Source organism: Chelonoidis abingdonii, chromosome 6 (assembly GCF_003597395.2).
Source record: "Chelonoidis abingdonii isolate Lonesome George chromosome 6, CheloAbing_2.0, whole genome shotgun sequence".
Lineage (NCBI taxonomy): Eukaryota > Metazoa > Chordata > Testudines > Testudinidae > Chelonoidis > Chelonoidis abingdonii.
Window position 1 is genome coordinate 54,987,129 of NC_133774.1, and position 20,193 is coordinate 55,007,321.

General features: G+C 40.7%; 1 protein-coding gene across 3 annotated transcripts in view; it reads right to left on the bottom strand.

The window, feature by feature from the left end:
- HAPLN1 (hyaluronan and proteoglycan link protein 1) overlaps nt 1-20,193 on the bottom strand; it is an 89,252-nt gene that overhangs the window by 35,630 nt on the left and 33,429 nt on the right. For 2 of the 3 annotated variants that reach the window (XM_032763425.2, XM_032763427.2), the window contains exon 2: nt 16,969-17,092. In XM_032763425.2, coding sequence (XP_032619316.1) covers nt 16,969-17,065 — 97 coding nt within the window. In that variant the 5' untranslated portion in view covers nt 17,066-17,092. Of the gene's footprint in view, nt 1-16,968; nt 17,093-17,676; nt 17,740-20,193 lie in introns of those variants that run through there. The other variant, XM_032763426.2, reaches the window with a different exon arrangement.

Consider the following 20,193-nt stretch of genomic DNA (forward strand, 5'->3'; position numbering starts at 1 on the left):
CATCCTCTCCCACTGTGGGGTATCGCCAGCCTAAAGACTCAGATGCTGAGCCTCCAACAAAGGGAAACTAACCCACTTCCCTTCCTGATTCTCTTTGACTTCCTACCACAGATTTTCCGCCCTGGGATACTAGGAGATTTCCCTGCTTCAATCCCTTTGAACCACAAAACAGAGAGGACGATTTTACCTTCCCCCTCCTTCTTCTCCCCCTCCCAGTCTTTCCCTGAGAGAGACAGTACTCCTGGCACAGAGATTCCTATCCCCTTGCCTTAACTAGGAAAGAAAATCCAAACAAGTTTTAAAAAGAAAGGCTTTATATAAAAAAAAAAAGAAAAGAAAAACACATGACATGATCACTGCATCAAGATGACATAAACACAGGGCTATTGCTTAAAAGAAAATATGAATAATCAGCCTTATTCAAAAAGATATCCAATTTAAACATTCCAGCAACTCCACACATGTAAATACAAAATACAATATAAACCTATTGCTTTTCCTTTTGTACTCACAACTTGGGAACAGAAGGGTAGAAAGAAGCTTGGAGATAGAAAAAAAAAAAAGCTCTTCCCTCATAGCCGAGAGAAACAAACAGGCAGAACAAAGACAAAACATACCCAGAAGTTCCCTCCCTCACTTTGAAAAACCCGGTTTCCTGATTTGTCCTCTGGTCAGGTGTTTGGTTCCCTTTGTTAACCCTTTACAGGTAAAAGAACCATTAACCCTTAGCTATCTGTTTATGACAGTAACCTTCTGGTGAATGTATGTTGCGGCCCTTCCCCACCCCCACGTGACTCGTAGACCACCTGACTATTAAAGCCCAGCTTTAGCTCAAGGTGTAGCAGCTCAGGCTTTTCTGGAGGTCCCCACTGTGTCAGCCAAGATGGTGGTCATCACATTCATATGTTAACTTTATTTTCCTTTGTCTAGTTGCAGAGCTTTTATTGCACAATTCATGTTCTGTGTTAGATTCAGCACAGTGAATCAGAAATCACCACTTCCTGTTCCACCAAAGCCTGTTGCACTAGAGAATCCGGCTCTGGAGGAAGGCAGACAATCTTTCCAGCACCAGGCTCTGTTACACAGTATGTAGGCAGCTTCAGTCTGGAGCCCTGGCAGAGGAAGTTATGGAAGGTAATAGATCTAGGAACAAATAATGCAGGTTTTACCTACAGGATGGAAGACTCGGTCTTAGAAAGCAGAGCAGGACAGAATCATCAGAGATAACTATCTCAGCATGACCTCTCAATAAAACGCTGTGGCTACAAGGGATAAAGGAGGAATATCAAGCAGAAGTAAGGAAGTGTTGGAGAATAGCTAAGCCTTAGATCTGAACTGAAAAATCATCCCTTAAAATGCAACAAGTGAAAGTGCTCACAATGCTTGCTAAATTTTGAGCAAGGAAAGTCCCCTGAAAACCCAAGTTTGGAAAAGATAAGAATATGAAACTGGAGACATTGGAGTATGTTGTTCTTCATAACTTTCCTGTCCAAATAAGAAAAATAAAAGTTATTTTAATTTTCCACCTTACAGAAGTGATCTTGTCCCGTACACAGCATTGTTAAAAAAGCTACTAGATTATTATTTGTGGCATTGTTGTAATCCCAGAATATGAGACAGACACAGTAGGTAAGGTAATATCTTTCATTTGACCAACTTCTGCTGATGAAAGAGACAAGATTTCAAGAGCCACAGAACTCTTCTTCGGTATATTACCTCACCCACCTTGTCTCACTAGAATAGTGTGTCCAGTTCTGGTGTCTGCATTTGAGCTGGATGAATTTTTTTTGCTGAAACTATTTTTTACCATGAAAAAAAAATCGGGTCGACCAAAAATGTTTGCAAACTTATGTCAAATTTACTGAATTGTTTCAGTCAAAAACATATGTTACAAAAAAAAAATCTGAAAACAAATAAAAAAAAGTTCAGAATGAAATGTTTTGATTATTCTGTTCAAAGTGACTTTTTGTTTACAAATTGACTCAAATTTTATTATTTTTTTTAAAGGGTGAAGAGCCTCAACAATGCAACAGTTATGGTTTTGGTTCACTGAAAAAACTGAATATATTCTGTTTTAGGCCAACCCAAAACAATTTTTCCCCGATATTTCAGAGCAGCCAGCAAACTGAGAGTTCAGAGAGCCACAAAAAAAATCCAGGTGATGTGCAGAGTAGGAAAGAGACAGATAGTGTATGAATTGAGTGTACTGAGGCTGACCAGCACATTAGGGAAAACAACAGACATATAGGGCTGGAGGTGTCCTTGAGAGTTCACCTAGTCCAGACCTGCATGCTGAGGCAAGATCAAGTTTACCTAGCTGGTCCCTAAGAGGTGTTTGTCTAACTTGTTCTTAAAATCTTAACTATCCTTATAGTTAGAATGTTTTCTCTAATATCTAACCTAAATATCCCTTGCTGCAGATTAAGCCAATTACTACTTCTCCTACCTCAGTGGACATAAAGAACAATTGATCACCATCCTCTTAATGACAGCCTTTAACATATCTGAGGACTGTTCTCAGGTCTCTCTTCAGTCTTCTTATCTCAAGACCAAACAATTGAACTAAAAAAAAAGGGAAAAGCTGCGTGGCAGCAGAGACATCCATTAAAGAATTTATAACTGTTACATCCAGGGCCAGTGCAAGGATGTTTTGTGCCCTAGGCAAAACTTCCACCTTGTACCCTCCCCCCCGCCCCCCAGCAGCTCCCCCCCACTCCGCATCCGCCCTAAGGCACCCCCCTTGGGGCAGCTCCCCACCTCCCACCCTCCGCCCTGAGGCACCACCCCCGCTCCATGCACTAAGCTGATTGGCACCGCAAGCCTGGGAGATGGTAGAAGTGAAGCAGACACAACGTGCTCAGGGAGGAGGTGGGGCAGGGGTGAGGTGGGGCAGGGACTTTCCCTGCATGCCGCCCCCCCACTTACTTGCTGCAGGTGGCCCTTCCTGCGCTCCCCTGCCCCAGCTCCCTCCGCCTAAATGTTGGCGGCGACTAGGGTGGCCAAAGATCTGGCCGCCGCGGTCGCTGTCGAAAAAAATGGTGCCCCCTAAATCTTAGCACCATAGGCGACTGCCTAGGTCACCTAAATGGTTGCACTGGCCCTGGTTACATCACATGTCCTACTGCACATGTGATCAACTGTAAACTCAAATTCATGCTGCTTTAAATGATATCTAGCAAAATGGTTGTTGAGCTGGGACTATTTATCTCCTTTTGAGATAAAATAAGCCATACACATGGACACATGAGAGCCCTCTACAAAGGGGTAACAGTGATGAAGAGGCTGGATAACCTCTTGCCACTCCTTGTGACTTGCAGAGAGAAGATAAAGTTAATATCCTGGCAGCTACTCTTCTACTCTGCTATGTGATCAGAACTAGGTTGAAAGAAATTTGCTGGGCAGATTTTTCAACAGAATAATTCCAGGCACTGGCCATGCCAAAGGGATAAAATATTTGCCTCATAAGGTAAGCAGCAGTTTGTTCTAGAACTTCAATACATTAGATAACAGAAATAGGAATAGGAATAAATCAGCATTTCCTTCATTTTAGAATGACTCAGAAGGAGACTCTCACCCCTCTAAAATTCCTAAAATCTGCAGAACAACTTACTGGAGCCTTCTCAGATCAGTTCCTGTAAGAGGAATATTTAAAAGAAGAAATTCCTTTCTATCAAAAGAGTAGGTTGCAATATCTCAACTTGTTAAAGAAATTAATTTGTTCAATTTGATTATGGTTTTAAAGTTTCTTAAAAGAAAAACAAAATATTTAACAGTACTTTGGCTTGTCAGCTATCACTTGCTTTGCTCGACATCTGTTTTTCTATCATTTGGACTACATTGAACAATCTGTAATAGTTTTGTTTTTGCCTCCTCCTTTAGATTTTACTTCTGCCTCTGTGCTCTCTCCTAGAGTTGGGAACTGCCCCTTTTTGGCTGAGTCATACTCTTTCTTATAACAAATAAATGAGGAAGGGACCAGCAAATGCCACAGTGGATGTCACATGGGCTTCAGGAATATGCACTGATATCATTCCCTCTAATGAGTGTGAATCCTGATTTTTCAGATGAAGGAGTTCTGGCCACAAAAGCTCATGAGAAAAGGGAAAAAGTAAAAACAGCTTGCAAAGAACCTGGTATATCCAGGCACAGGCTGCCAGAGGGAAAGGGGTTGCTGCTGCACCTATGCTAAAGCTCATGTTGACTGGCCTCTTGCTGTTCCATCTCGGAACCAAGTGGTCAGAGCTGTTGTGAAGGTTGATCTGCTCAGCTGAACATTTCCTGTTGGAACCATATAGAACAGCAGCACCCAAACTCCGCCCACTCCCCCCCCCCAATTAATTGTATTTCAAAATGTATATTGGGCGAGCAAAGGGGCTACTGACAAGTGCACAAGAAGGGGCATCGGAGGAAACATGCCTCTTAGGGTACCTCTACACAGAGCTGGAGGTATAATTTCCAGCTTGGATAGACTTACAAGTGGTAGCTCTGACTGAGCTAGCAGGTTAAAAATAGAAGTGTAGCAGCAGCGGTGCTAGCAGCAGGATGGGCTAGTTGCCCCTCATATGATCCCACCTGAAACCCTAAATAAGAAATTATACCTCCTGCTCTAGTGTGCAAATACACTTACCCACGTCTCCTGCGTCTTGCCTCACTGTCTCCCTTATCTGACCTGAAGAATAGTTCTGTGTAGCTCGAAAGTTGCCTCTTCCAGCAACAGATAAAATATATTACCTCACCCACCTTGTCTCTGCCATACAAGTAGCACTCTTGTTCCCATCATTGCTATCACTATGCATACACCTCCCCCCTTGATTTCAGTAGGATTCTCAGATGGATTATTATAACACACTGCTTGATCTCTCAGTTAGGTTGCACCTGCTAGTTTATTGACTATATTAGCTCAAATTCTGCCCTCAATGCACATTAATAGTGTCAGTGGTTCTCACTGGCTTCTACACATGAGAACAGAATTTAGCCCATTATGACTAATGGCATATCAGCTTTGGGAAATTATGAGAATATTGCAGACCAGGAGGCAGGAGTCTGGACAGTGTGTAGACACCATTCATACAGCTAGCTGTGAACCTTCTCAAATGGTCTTTGTCATATTTTATCCATCAAAAATTATTCAGAATGTAATGATTGTAATGCCACTCAACATGGTAAGTAAGCATAGACCAGAAGTAACAGAGGAGGAGAAAGACCTCAGAGTATTGGTTGGATCACAGGATGACTATGAGCCACCAATGTGATATGGCTGTTAAAAAAGCTAATGCGGTTTTAGGATGCATAAGGCGAGGTATTTCCGGCAAAGATAAGGAGGTGTTAATATGTTATACAAGGCACTGGTGAGACCTCATCTGGAATACTGTGGGCAGTTCTGGTCTCCCATGTTTAAGAAGGATGAATTCAAACTGGAACAGGAACAGAGAAGGGCTACTAAGATGATCCAAGGAATAGAAAACCTATCTTATGAAAGGAGACCTCAAAAAGCTTGGCTGTTTTAGCTTACCAAAAAGAGATTGAGGGGAGATATGATGGCTTTATAAATATATCAGAGGACAAATTTAGGGAGGCAGAGAAATTATTTAAGCTTAGTACCAATGTCGACACAAGAACAATGGATATAAACTGGACACTAGGAAGTTAGACTTGAAACTGGATGAAGTTTCTAACCATTGAGGAGTAAAGTTCTGGAACAGCCTTCCAAGGGGGAGAGTGGGGGCAAAACATATCTGGCTTCAAGACTAAGCTTGATAAGTTTATGGAGGGACGGTATGATGGATAGCCTAATTTTGCAATTAATTTGGCAAATCGATCTTGATTATCACAGGTAAGTATGCTAGTGATCTGTGATGGGATGTTAGCTGGACTAGGATCTGAGTTACTACAGAGAATTCTTTCTGGTGCAGGCTGGTGTCTTGCCTACATCTCAGGGTTTAACTGATTGCCGTATCTGGGTCGGAAAGAAATTTTCTTCCAGGCAGATTGGCAGAAGCCCTGAGGTTTTTTGCCTTCTCCTGCAGCATGGGGCACGGGTCACTTGCTGGAGGATTCTCTGCAGCTGAGGTCTTAAACCACAATTTGAGGATTCAGTACTCAGACATGGTTAGGGGTTTGTTTACCGGACTGGGTGGGTGAGATTCTGTGGCCTGCATTGTGCAGGAGGTCAGACTAGATGATCATAATAGTCCCGTCTGACCTTAAAGTCTATGAGCCTATGAGAGCTGAAGAGAAGAACTTACAGTCCAACTATAAAATATGTGAATAGTGGAAGAAAACCACAATTTTAAGATTTTTTCCTTCAACTATATTGAGTGTGTTTTGTCAGGTAGATTCCTTTTACTGCCTACATGATCTATAGTTTCAGCTTCCGGGCACTATTTTGCTCCCAATGGTAGAACATCCATGGAGTTATTAGCTTGATTTGATTCCTGCTTTCAACAACTTTGCTATTCTGTTATATGATTTAAGCATAACCTTAGTCTTAAAATATGATCACTTACTCCTCGGTAGGGCAACAAAGTGGGCCATATTGCGTTTATTCAAAGATTCAGTAGTCATTACAAAGGTAATACTTATCAGCCATTACATCTAGGGAATATTAGTACTAATAAGACTACATTTGAATATCTGAAGTGAAGAATCTGGGGTAGTAACACATTTTTAACACAAAACGTGAAGAATTATGCTTGGAAACTTTTTTCCCCTCTATGTTTTTGTTTTGTTTTTTGGCGAAACAAAATCTCTCTAAATCTGTTGTCTGGCCAACACAAGCTTTTTTGTACTTATTTGGCTGAAACACCAACTACACTTCATTTGTGTCAAGAGAGAGCAAAATGCATAAGTGTCAAAGTTGTATTCTTCCAGCTCGAAACTTGTCAGGAAAATTATTTTCCACACATTATTTTTGTAAGTATTAATGCCAGATATGAGCCTCTGATGCACAGTATCTCATCATCTAGTCATAGAGATGCCAGAAACCTGGGCTGAAAGTTCACATAAAACTGTTCCAATCAACAATACTATGGCACTCTGTACCTCAGAGTAGCACCCGGGAACGCCCACATTCATCACTGTCACATAATTAGGATACATTTTGTACAAAGTTTGCCTTGTGAGTTATCATTTGAAAAGTTCTGATCTGGTGAACATTAATATCCTATTGAATTGTATATGCTATCATTGTATGGGAAATTATGAAGTTTTGCTTATGTGTATGTTACTGAAATATGTTGTGAGGTTGGGAACACACACAACCCGCCTTTCAGGTATAACAATGGACTAGTCAGACAGCTGTTAATGGCTCATCAATGCCCCTCAAGGAAAGAATCCACTATCTTGGGCTGTCCTTGAGCAGATACTGACAACTTGGCCAAATTAGATGATGGATCTGATATCTGGATAAATATCCACTAGGGGTTTAAGATCAGATGGCCCTCAAGTGATGACTTGTATTCAAGTTGCAAGTAGTGAACTGTTTAGTTTGCACCAGATCGCCCCTAATTTAGATTATTTTAAACTTTTTTGGTAATACTATGAAGAGAAAGCAGATAAGTATTTAGTTCAATTAAATGCAGCAAACGCAAGAAAAATAAGTCAGGAGCATAGAAGGATTAATAGAGATATTCTTTTTGCTATTGATCTGTGTTGAGATTTTCTTGTCTGAATAAGGACTGCTGGGAAACAGTTGGCCATGAGAGGGCAGAAATAGACCTGAGAGGTTTGCTGCAGGGAGCCTACATTGGGGCCATAGAGACCACTGCAGAATCAGGGTTCTTCTCCCCATCCACTTCCTTCAAGACAAAAGAGCACAGCACTCCGGGTCACTATGCTAATTCTGAAAGTGGCCAGTATCAAATGCCTTGTACTGCGGCTCTAGCTGCCAGCTGCCCCTCACTAGCTGACCACCTTATTGTGAGGAAGGCAAGCTATGGGTGCAGAGGACCTCTCCATACCTAGAAATTTTGCCTATCCTTGGTTGATTAATAGGTCTTTCCTTTTCCAAGGACATCAAATTTGCAAGTTTGCTTCTTACACTGTGGTATACACAACAGAAAACTTGCTACTGCACATGCAGAGGGTGTTTATAAAGGGAAAAGAAATTACGCTTAACATTAACTTTAAATCACAACTGCTCAAGAAAACGCTATAGCACAGGCCTAGCCAAACAAGTCCCATGTATTCTCTCCCCTGGGCTTTCTTGTTTGTTTTTTTAAATCTTGGACAAATTGGATGCATATGTTAAAGCTTCCTATCACCCTTAAGGAATTAAGTTGGCAGTTAGTGCTTTAGCTGAGTCAACTTTGTTTATTGCAGAGTTGCAACTTACAGGAGGAGTATTTCTTCTCTCTAATAGATATCCTGGGTCTTTGAATTATTACACAGCAAGTGGCACTTTGAATGGGTTCAAAAGATACCCAAAAGTGAGTGTTGGGGGAAATCACAGTTTTCCTTATTTGCAGTTTCTCAGAGTCCCTACGGGTCTGTCTTTGCACAAAAATTATACTGGTTTAATTATACCAGTTTAGTTAAACCTGTACAGTCCTCCCAGTGTGGAGACTGTTACACCAGTATAAGGGTGCTTATACTGCTAAAGTTTGTTTCTGTAAATGTAGGCCTAGTCTACACATAGTTTTATACCAATTTAACTACGTTGGTTACAGATGTGATTTTTTCCCCCAAGAGCATTCATTTGGTATAATCCCTAGTGCGGACATGGTGCACCAGTATAAACGTGACTATGCCAGTTTAGCTTACTCTCATATATTTCCATTATCTTTATTCCAGTATAGTTAATAGCAGTACAGTTTTGTGCGTAGACAAACCCATAAGAGAATAAGCTATACTAGTATAAGACACACTAATACACATAGACATATCTCAAGGTATTAGGAAGAAACAGGTAATAGTAAGTAATGGAGGATTCAATTATTAGAAATATAGATAGTTGGGTTTGCGATGACCAGGAGAGCCTCGTGGTGAATTGCCTGCCAGGTGCAAAGGTTGTGGACCTCCCGAGACAGATTTATGTACAGTCTGGGTAAGAAGCCAGAGGTTGTGTACATGTAGGTACCAATGACACAGGGACAAGTAGGAGAGAAGTCATGGAGGCCAAATTTAGGCTCTTAGGGAAGAGATTGCAGTCCAGAACCTCTATGGTACATTCTTTGAAATGCTACCAGTTACACATGCAAGGCCAGTTAAACAGGCAGAACTGCCAGGTCTCAATCTGTGGATGAGACAATGGTGTTTGGATTAGAGATATAGATTTACTAGGAACTGGGCTCCATCAAATCAAAATGGAACCAGATTGCTGGCATGTAAAGTTTAAAAGGTTACAGGTTTTTAAACTAAGGGCTAGGGGAAAAGCCAGCAGGCGCCAAGTAGCACATGGTTCAGAAAGATACATCCCTTGGAGAAGGAATTATTAAAGCGATACTCTATATCCTAGTAAAGAGGAGAGGATAAATTAACAAAGCACAGGTAGGAATAAAAGAGAAACAAACAAAAAAAGTCCATTCAATTACATTACATGAAGGCAGACAACTATGTTGACAAATTTTATAAGTGCTTCTATAAAAATGCAAGAAGTCTAAATACTAAAATGGGTGAACTTGAGTACCTGGTATTAAATGTTTATATTGATACAACAGGCATCACAGAAACTTAGCGAAATGATAAATCAATGGGACATGGTAACATCATGGTACAAAATATGTAGGAATGATACAGTAGGTCATGCTTGTGTGAGAATGGTATATACATGAAAGAAAGCATGGAGTTAAATATAGTGAAAGTCTTAAATGAATCAAATTGCATCATAGACTCTCTATGGATAGCAATGCCATGCTTGAATAATAAGAGTATAGCAATAGGAATATACACTGACCACCTGACCGGGATGGTGATGGTGACTGAAATGGGGATTAGAGAGGCTACATAAACAGAAACCTCAATAATAATGGGGGATATCAACTTTCCCCATATTGACTGAGTACATGTCACCTCAGGATGCAGAGATAAAATTTCTAGATATTATTAATGACTGCTTCTCGGCGCAGCTGGTCCTGGAACCCACAAGTGGAGAGGCAATTGTTGATTTAGTCCTAAATGGCACATGGGATCTGATCCAAGAGGTGAAGATAGCTGAACCACTCAGTAACAGCAACCATAATGTAATTAAATTTAACATCCTTGAAGGAGGGAAATACAAAGAAACCCACTATAGTAGCATTTAAACTTCAGAAAGGGAACTGCACAAAAATGAGACCAGTTAAACTGAAATTAAAAGGAACAATCACACAAATGAAATTCCTGCAAGCTAAAGGAGCACTTAAGGAAGACTAGGCTATTATAGAGAAGCTAAATGAATTCTTTGTATCGGCCTTCACTGCAGAGGATTTAATTTGAGGGAGATTCCCATATCTGAGCCATTTTTTTTAGATGACTAATCTGATGAACTGTCCCAGACCGAAGTGCCAATAGAGGAGGTTTTGGAACAAATTGATAAATTAAACAGTAATAAGTCACTAGGGCCAGATGGTATTCACTCAAGAGTTCTGCACTTTCATATTGAGTTCCTTCAGAACTACTAATTGTGGTACGTAATCTATCACTTAAATCAGCCTCTGTACCACGTGACTAGCCGATAGCTAACATGACACCAATTTTTAAAAAAGGTTCCAGAGGTGATCCTGGCAATAATAAACCAGTAAACCTAACTTCAGTACCAGGCAAATTGGTTGAGACCATAGTAAAGTATAGAATTATCAGACATGTAGATGAATACAACACACTGGGGAAGAGTCAACCCAGCTTTTGTAAAGGGAAATCATGCCTCACCAATCTATAAGAATTCTTTGAGGGTTCAACAAACATGTGGACAAGGATGATCCAGTGGACTTAGTATACCTGGACTTTCAGAAAACTTTTGATAAGGTCCCTCATTAACCATTCTTAAGCAAACTAAGCAGTCATGGGAGAAGAGGGAAGGTCCTCTTATAGATTAGTAACTGGTTACAAGACAGGAAACAAAGGGTAAGAACAAACAGTCAATTTTCAGGGTACAGAGAGGTAAATAGCAGGGTCGACCCAAGAGCTATACTGGGACTAGTGTGTTCAACATATTCATAAATGATCTGAAAAAGGAGTAAACAGTGAGGTGGAAAAATTTATAGATGATACAAAATTACTTAAGAAAGGAAGTCTAAAGCAGACTGTGAAGAGTTACAAAGGGATCTCACAAAACTAGGTAGCTCAAGAAATTCAGTGTTGATAAATGAAGAGTAATGCACATGGAAAACATGATTCCAACCATACACACACAGTGATGGGGTATAAATTAGCAGTTACTACTCAAGAAAGAGTGGATAGTTCTCCGAAGACATCTGTTTAAAGTGCAGCAGCATTCAAAAAAGCTAACAGAATATTAGAGACCATGAGAAAAGAAACAGATAAGAGAAAATGTCATAATGCTACTATATAAATCCATGGTATGCCCACATCTTGAATACTGTGTGCAGTTCTGGTCACCCATCTCAAAAAAGATTACCAGAATAGGAAAAATTACAGAGTAGAGTAACAAAGATGATTAGGGATATGGAACAGTTCCATCTGAGGAGACATTAAAGAGACTGGAACTGTTCAGCTTGGAAAAGAGATGACTGAGGTCGGAAATGATCGAAATATATAAAATCATGTGGAGAAAGTGAATAAGGAAGTGTTATTTATCCCCTTATTATAATCCAAGAACCAGAGGCCAACCAATGAAATTAGCAGATAGCAGCTTTAAAACAAACAAAGAAGTACTTCTTCATACAACACATAGTTAACCTGTGGAACTCATTGCCAGGGGATGTTGTGAAGGCCAAAACTATAATTGGGTACAAAAAAGAATTAGTTAAGTTCATGGAGGCTAGGTCTCTCAATGGGTATTAGCCAAGATGAACAGAGATGCAACCCCATGCTCTGGGTGTCCCTAAACCTCTAACTGCTAGAAGTTAGGCCTGGATGACAGGGGATGGATCACTCAGGTCAGGTCTACACTATCGCTTAAGTTGATCTAACAATGCAAGTTTCACTCTGTCCAAACCCTCACTATGTCTGTGGGAGATGCTCTCCCGCTGATACAACTACCACTTCTTGCTGAGGTGGAATCATTATGCCAACAGGAGAGTGCAGCTGCGCCGATGTAGCACTGTAGTATACACTTGCCCTCAATAAATTGTCCTGCTCTGTTGACTCATCCAGAAGCATCTGGCACTGGCCCCTGTTGGAAAATAGGATACTGAACTAGATGGATCATTGGTCTGACCCAGTATGGCCATTCTTATGTTCTTAATAAATATTTTATCAGTAACTATCTGCAGCAGCAAACCCCTTTCTCTGTGACTAAAAACAACAACAAAAACCCCTTGTGTTTGTTGTAATGAAAATCTGCTGACTGTTTGGGGTGTCCATTTCTTTTAGAGACCGACCTCTGTGTGTCTTTCCTATGTACTTCCCTCCAACTCTTTGAGGTTAAAGGACATTCCTTCAGGGCAGCTAAGAGCATAAGGACAACTACTCAGTATTCCACTTGAGCTGCTGCATATTGAGGAGGGAGGGGGCTTTTTGCTTATGTGTTCTCAGACAGACAGCATACAGTCTGGCACTGAAAGTTCTCTCCCGGATAACTTACATGCCCATTGCAGACCTTCCTCAGAGAGAGTAGTGGGTAACACAGATTTGCCTGTACCTCCCTGAAAATGTAAAGTGTCCAGTGTTGTCTCGGTCTGTTTATCTACTGCTAAACTCAAGGAATGGATTAATCAGAATCCATCCCTGCAGTAAGACTACAGGAGGACTCCTTGAACAATCTTGGGTTAGATCCCACTGTATTATTTGAAATTACACAAATAAAACCTCTGTCAAAGTTATCAAAAAATTATCCTTTAGCTCTACCATGTTATATTTAATTTTAAATTAAAAACAAACAGAAAATAATAAAAAAACAAGGATCCTCTAGAAGACAGGTTATCAAGTCTGTCCCCTTGTTTGTGATCATACAAGATAGTTATTCAGAGCTTAGGGCAATGTAAATTCCAGGCTTTTATATGCCAATGCAAACGGGAGATTAAAGGTGAAGCATCCAACGTTGCAGGCCAGGGTAGGATCTCCTCTTTCCAGTTGGCCCTACAATTTACCAGGGCTCTATGCTACGTGCTTCTTTTTAATAAGCTTCCAAAGCAGGCCAGCTTTTCTGATGAACAGGGTAGCCTCCCATGAACCAGAATCCAAAGAACTTCTGTGGTTTTTGCATTTTTTTGTAGCCCAAACCACATTTAATACTTTGAGCCTTGGTTTGGGAAACTCCAGAAAGTGATGTAGTGCTTTGGAACCTTTATAAAGTGAAGGAACTTCTCAAATTCAGAATCAAGAACCCAGTCCTGCAAGATGCTGAGTGACTTTCTCTCTCAGTAGGAGATGAAAGGGGCTTGGCACCTTACAGGATTGGATTGCAAGCATGCTAAAGTCATGTGCGTGCAGAGCAAGCCTAGAAAAAACTGTCTGTGCCTTGTGTCTGTTAATGAAAAAATATTGGGACAGCAAATTATTTAAGAATTTTAATTAAACTGAAAAGTTTTCAATATCATTTATTTTCTGACCTCAAAATCTCTGCTAACCCTTGCTTAAATTGAAGTATTAACTCAACTTGCTCATTCTTCGTTGTAGAATTCAGAAGTAATGTTACTGGTGGTGGCAGATCAACAGCCTTGGAGACTGGAGTCTGCTGTTAATGGAGCAGGCAGTACCTGGGTAGCACTACAACATATTTCCCTACGCTGACTTGCTTCTGAGTGGCAGACCTTTCATGGAGGATCATCTCTAAAGGTAAATTCTCTCTTTTACCAGTTTAATGTGAGGCCTGTAGGATGAAGCAATCAACAATGCGGCTAATTAGTACCATTGTAGTGGAATTTTTATAATGGGGCCATCTGCCTATTAGGAAATAAACCGATAACTCAATGAATAGGCCGTGCTCAGTTATCTGAATTGTATGATTTTTGGTCACTAATGAGCTGGGATAGAGCTGAACCAAAGGCCTACAGGAGAAGAGATGCTCTTTCTAAGGCTACCGCTATAGTGTGTATATTCTATTAGCAGCTTCCTTACAATATCAGGCCAAAGTCTGCTCTCAGTTATACTAGTATAAATAAGGAGTAGATCCACTGAAGTCAATCAAGTTACACTGAAACCATTGTAATTGAGAGAAGAGTCTGGCCCACTATCTTTTGAGATAACTAGCTACGTAGTTGATACAATAACTATTAACATCAGTATCGCAGCTCTGTGATTGGCTAGATATGATGCAGTTCCTTGGATTTCCCCATCCTGACTGGGACTTCAAACAGAATTAGCTGGCTGAACCCACAAAAGACAGAAGGACTGATTCTGATCTCAGCTATGCCAGCATAAATCTAAAGTAACTCCATTGAAGTAAATGGAGTTATTCTGGATTTTCACCAGCATAACTGAGAGCAGAATTGGCCCAGACATTATGTTGATTGGCTGGGGGAAGCAACAAGAAGAAATAGCAGAGATTATTTCTCGCCCTTTGATTGTAGGGGGTATGCCTGACCTTTGTAATTAAAAGTTCACAGCTCAGGGATCCTGTTAAACATTCTGTGCAGTTTCTGGTTTTCAGAGAGCAGCAGTGGCTAAGAGCACTTTTCTCCATCCAGTGTCAGCTGGAAGGTTGCAACCTTTCCTTTTCAATGTGGACCCTGCTACAGTTATCCAGAACTTTGTCATCTCCAGACTGGAGTACTCCTGTGCATCGCTCCCTGTGACAACAGTAACTGTAAACCTTTCAAAGACTTCAGTTGTGCTGAAGAATGCCGCTGCCTCCTTTATTTGGTGGTGCTTTTTGCATGTAGCATTTTACCCATATGCTCCAGAGCATGAACTAACTTCCATCTTTTTTCTAGGTCTGGATCTTTTCATGTGTTGTGCAGCTCTAGGCAGAATGTAGTTCCAACCCTAAATGGAGCCTCTGGGCACTACCAGAATACTAATAATTAACAAAATAATAATTAATTGTAAAAACATCAGGTGTGCAGTCTAACCTATTATGCCCTTTACAATTTGCATCCTGTGTATCTTAGGAGCCATCTTGCTGCTTGTGTTCTATACTATGCAGTGTAGTGGTCTCTCTCACCAACAGAAATTGGTCCAATAAAAGATATTATCTCACCCACCTTCTCTGTGCTCTATACTGACCATTCAGTTCAGATGATGTGCAACAGCTAAATAAAGTCCCTTGATGTTGTGTACATCCACAAGTGGGGTTAGGGCATTTTCAGTGGATGACCCTCAACTGTGAAATTCACTCTCCCACTTGGTCTTAGAGAGCCTGAATCAGCTGAACTTCAGGGCTCGTAGTAAAGCTGGACAATAATAATTACTCAGACTTTATTCTGAGGAGGTGAATCGAAAGTGGAAGAGCTCAGATTTTGTGGGGGAAAGAGGTTTAGCAGATGTTTTGACAGCTTTGAACTATTCTGCTATATATCCTTTCATAGACTGAGTTGATTGTAAGCAGAGAGACTGACAATAAGTGAATTGTACAGTTTGAAAAATAAACTCAAAGTAGTAGGTGAATAAGCAATTTTAAGAGGTGAAATTTAGGTAGAGCTGCCTTTGGTTTTGTTTAAATGTTTGCTTCAGCACTAAGGGTGATCTTCAAAAAAATAAATAAAAAAGTCGAGTGCTATGAAGCAATGAAGTGTTATGATGAGAAAGGAAGACTTCAACATTAATTAGACACCAATGTCAAATATAAAATTCACCTTTGGGAGTGAATGCCCATTGTGTCACAGTACCATTATGTCTTCAGTTTGATTTGCATATTTCTTTGACCTTCATAGCATGAATTTCTTTATAGTGAAACCAGCTCTCAGTGACTCTTATTTGACCTTGAAGATATAAGGGCCTGGTCTTAATAGGTACAAAGCACTTACAAATCCCTGGAAAGTCATTGGGAGTTGCAAGTGCTCTGCACCTCTCAGTATCGAGCCTTAACTTGATATTTTACTTTTATAAGAAAGCTCAAATAACATAATTTGATGAGTAGTAAGAAAAAGGCACCAAACTTTTTTTTCTTCTCTCTCTCTCTCTCCCCCTCATACACACACAGAGCAGTAAAACACCACGTTTCTTAATTCTGCAAAATTTATATGTTAGAGCCATTATCTCAACCAGTGCTAGTAAACATACAAATGAGGGAAGGCAAATCTCTGCCTGTCCTTATGGCATAAATGTCCTGGCTTTCCTCATACAGGATGACCCTCAACAACTGAAGCTGGGACTGAAAAAACATCTGCATTGTGCTGCAGACTCAAATCCTGATACAGCTCTAAGCTTTAGGATTCGAATGAACCCAACAAGATTATGCAGAGGGGCAGAATAACTCTACACATTAATTAGAGCTATGTGGAAGGAAATATTTATTTTGGGGTAAGCTATTTTTTCTGACATTTATGTTGCCTGATTCTGATTTCATTTCACTGTCTTTCTAAGTATTAATCAGCCATTATCATAATCTGTGATGTGAAGATTTGGTATGAGCCAGCCTTAAATCATATTTATGTCATAATAAAGTAAAGGTATTTAAATCTGCTGCAGTTGCTAATTACTTCAGACTGCATTCTATTTTTTTTTTAAATATGCTGGCTTTTACTCACAAATTATTGCAGTGATTGACTAACTGCTGTTAAAAGTAAGCAATGCAACTTTCATTTTCCAAAATTTCTGTAAGAGTATAATAATGCAATAGAACAGAAGAAAAAGGGCTCAATATTAACAGTGTAAAAAAAAACTGGCAGTGCAGCAGGACTGAAAATTAAGAAACATTAAGCACAACAATATCTCTGAGGACTATTAATGTATTCGTAATTTCTGTTGCATATATCTGTATTTCCTTACCTTGGATGTGAATAATTCTGTCATGCTCCAGAGTGTAGTTGCCAGTATGTTCAGCCCAGCAGATAGAAATCAGCACCAGAAAGAGTAGACTCTTCATTTTTTATAGCCAAAAGAATCTTCTTCACTGTGAGAGCATCACATACAAAAAGGCTTGTGAATTTTGGAAGTCTTTAGTGTTGCACTGCACAACTTGTTACAGCCTGATCATGGTATAATGGGTCTATAAAATATTTAACCCTCTCTGCTGAAAAAGTTACAGTAGCAAGTATTTTAGACATCAAGACTAAAGCTTTTCTCATTAAAGTTACCTATATCCCTTTAAATTAAACTAGAAATCAAAAAATATTTAACTCTATCTATGCAGAAGTGCAAATATGAACATATACAAGTACACATAAACATACACAAAATAGTAAGCAGTAACTGTGCTTCTAAAAATGTTTTAGTGTACTTTTGGTTTTCCAAAACTGCTCCATATTGGTCTATTAATGCAAGTAACAATGATCTAGTCTATAACCATATACTGGATAATACAAACAAATACAAATGAATCCTTAGCAAGTAAATCGTATTTTCATGGCATTTTAATGCAGGCTGCAAGTTAGCTTAGCAAACTGGGTGTTAAGTTTACTTGATCCAAACAGAAAAGATGACAGAATATTTGTCAGACAGATCACAAAAGGTATATTTTATTTCAGATCCACTTACCATTTTAAAGGGTGCCTAAGTATACAGTGAAATGTTGGGAACCATGCACAAAGTAGGTTAGAGTTCTATAGGCTACCACTGCAGTTGCCCTGATTGATTTTTCATTCATTTCTACCTAGAATGCTGACGCACTAACTTAGTGTGCCAGGTAGGGTCTCTGCAGTCAGCAGAGCTGAGTGCTGCAGGGAAAATCTCTGCCAGCCTCAGAGTAATAATTAGGCAAATGAAGACCTGAAATAGATAACAAGGCATAAAATACAAGAGGTCTTTTGCAGAGGGTTTAAGTTGATGTAGTCTTCAGAGCAATCACTATTATAACACTGGATTCTCTAAATAGAGGAACATATTCTCAAACTTCGCCTTTCAAGAGACTAGGATTTTTTTTAACAAACTTCAAATAATGAGAATGTTATGAAACACAACTACTTATGACACACTCAGTATATTCTTACTGAATATAGCTTACTAACAGAGAAAGCACATTTTATTATCTTGTTTTCTTATATCAGAGCTAGACAGGAGTCTGACCTTAAACCCAGGGCTGGCTCCAGGCACCAGCTTAGCAAGCAGGTGCTTGGGGTGGCCACTCCAGAGAGGGGTGGCAGGTCCAGCTACTCGGCTGCAATTCGGTCGGAGTGAAGGACCTCCCGCTGAAATGCCACAGATCGCGATCGCAGCTTTATTTATTTTATTATTTTTGGCTGCTTGGGGCAGCAAAACCCCGGAGCCGGCCCTGCTCTAACCCCAGATCCAAACACCCCCAAACTTAGGGGGGTACTCACAGTCAGAACCCAGACCAAAATCTGAACTCTGCAAACAGTCTCTATCCCTATAATACACTAGCCCCCGGATGTAAATAAATTACTCATGAACATGAAGGTGTTTTGAATCCAGATCCAAATGTAATTTGAGCCTCTCTAGTCATAAGCGAACAAGCACAAACAGCACAATTGTGCTGTTATTTTTTCCCTATAATAGAACTTTCATGTCAGTACTGCTGCAGAATGCTGGGGACAAGAAAACAGGGCTGCCTGGGAGGGGGGAGGGGCAAGTGGGGCAATTTGCCCCAGGCCCCGCAGGGGTCCCCTCGAGAGTTTTTCAGGGCCCTGGAGCAAGGTCCTTCACTCGCGGGGCCCGGCCCCCCTGGGAAAACTCTCATGGGGCCTGGGCCCCCGGAGCTTCCTCCGCTCCGGGTCTTTGGCGGCAATTTGGCAACGGGGGGGTCCTTCCGCCCCGTGACTCACTGCCGAAGTGCCGGGTCTTCGATGGCAATTCAGCAATGGGGGACCCAATGCTGAAGACCCCCAGGTCCCCTGAATCCTCTGGGCGGCTCTGCAAGAACAAAAGCAGAATATTAACAAACAGGGTCCAACTGTCCAGGGACCCTTACCTTTGATAAAGATGAATCTTTGTGTTATCATGGATTCTAGAGTGAGATGACTTTGAAGTCTGATTTTTGCTTTCTTTAACAATGTTTGATGCCTTTGCTGGAGTGGTTCCTATGTTTCCTGGCTGAATTTTTAAAGGTGCTTTTCTCTAGTGAAACCCATACGGAAAGACAGACAGCAATGTCATGCCACCTGTCCTGCCAACTGGTGACTCCCAATGTACTGACAACATTCCCTCTGAGACGCACTGGGGTGAAACTGGCCCATTCTGTCAGCAGACATTGTACAAGTTTACCACAATAGCTCTATCAAGACATGTCAGCTAACCCACTATGGACTTTTGTTAAGCAGAAAGTATCAGTCATGCAAAATTGCAAGCTTGCGGACTAAGCTAGGATTTTAATGCATGTCTTCAGAGCCAGTGTCTCCCCACTCACACAAAATAATGCTGCCAGCTATTCTGAGCTCGGAAATGGCCCATAAGGGGCTCTTGCAGCCAGAACATAAATTAAGAGAAACCCTGAGGCTAACCTAGTGTATTCTGAGAACTAGTCACACTCCTGAACAGGCTGTTACTAGAAGCACAAATATGGGTCCCATTTCCATTGATGTGTTTGGTGCAGGAGCAAAGAATTAGAAGTATCAGGCCCTAGATGTCCAGTAACATCAATCACTTCTCAAATTCCCTCTCAGTCTCCCATTAGGTTGCATACCACAGTCATACACTTTTTTTTTCCCATGACTCTTCTCCATAATTTTTTTGGTCAGGCAGGCTTTGCACAACCGATCAGAGTGGTAGAGTGCAAGGTTAGGCCTGTGTACAACAGTGGTAAGGAGCATCTTTCTCCCTCTGATACACAATCTGACTGAATATATAGTTAACTTCTACAAGAGAGCTGCAAACTCATGAGAATACTGAAGGTGTTGCAATTTTTCTCATAACCACATGAGAAACTGCAAGGCGAGGAGACAACTCAGGAATTAGAAGCTGAACTGCCTGCTGTCCCTACTTCTGGCCACTAGAAGCTGCATGCTCTTATCCTTCTCCAGCTTCATTATGGTGAAATAAGACTGGGGGCAATGTGATGATCCCAGTACAACCCAAGGAAGTGAAGTACGATGGGAGGGG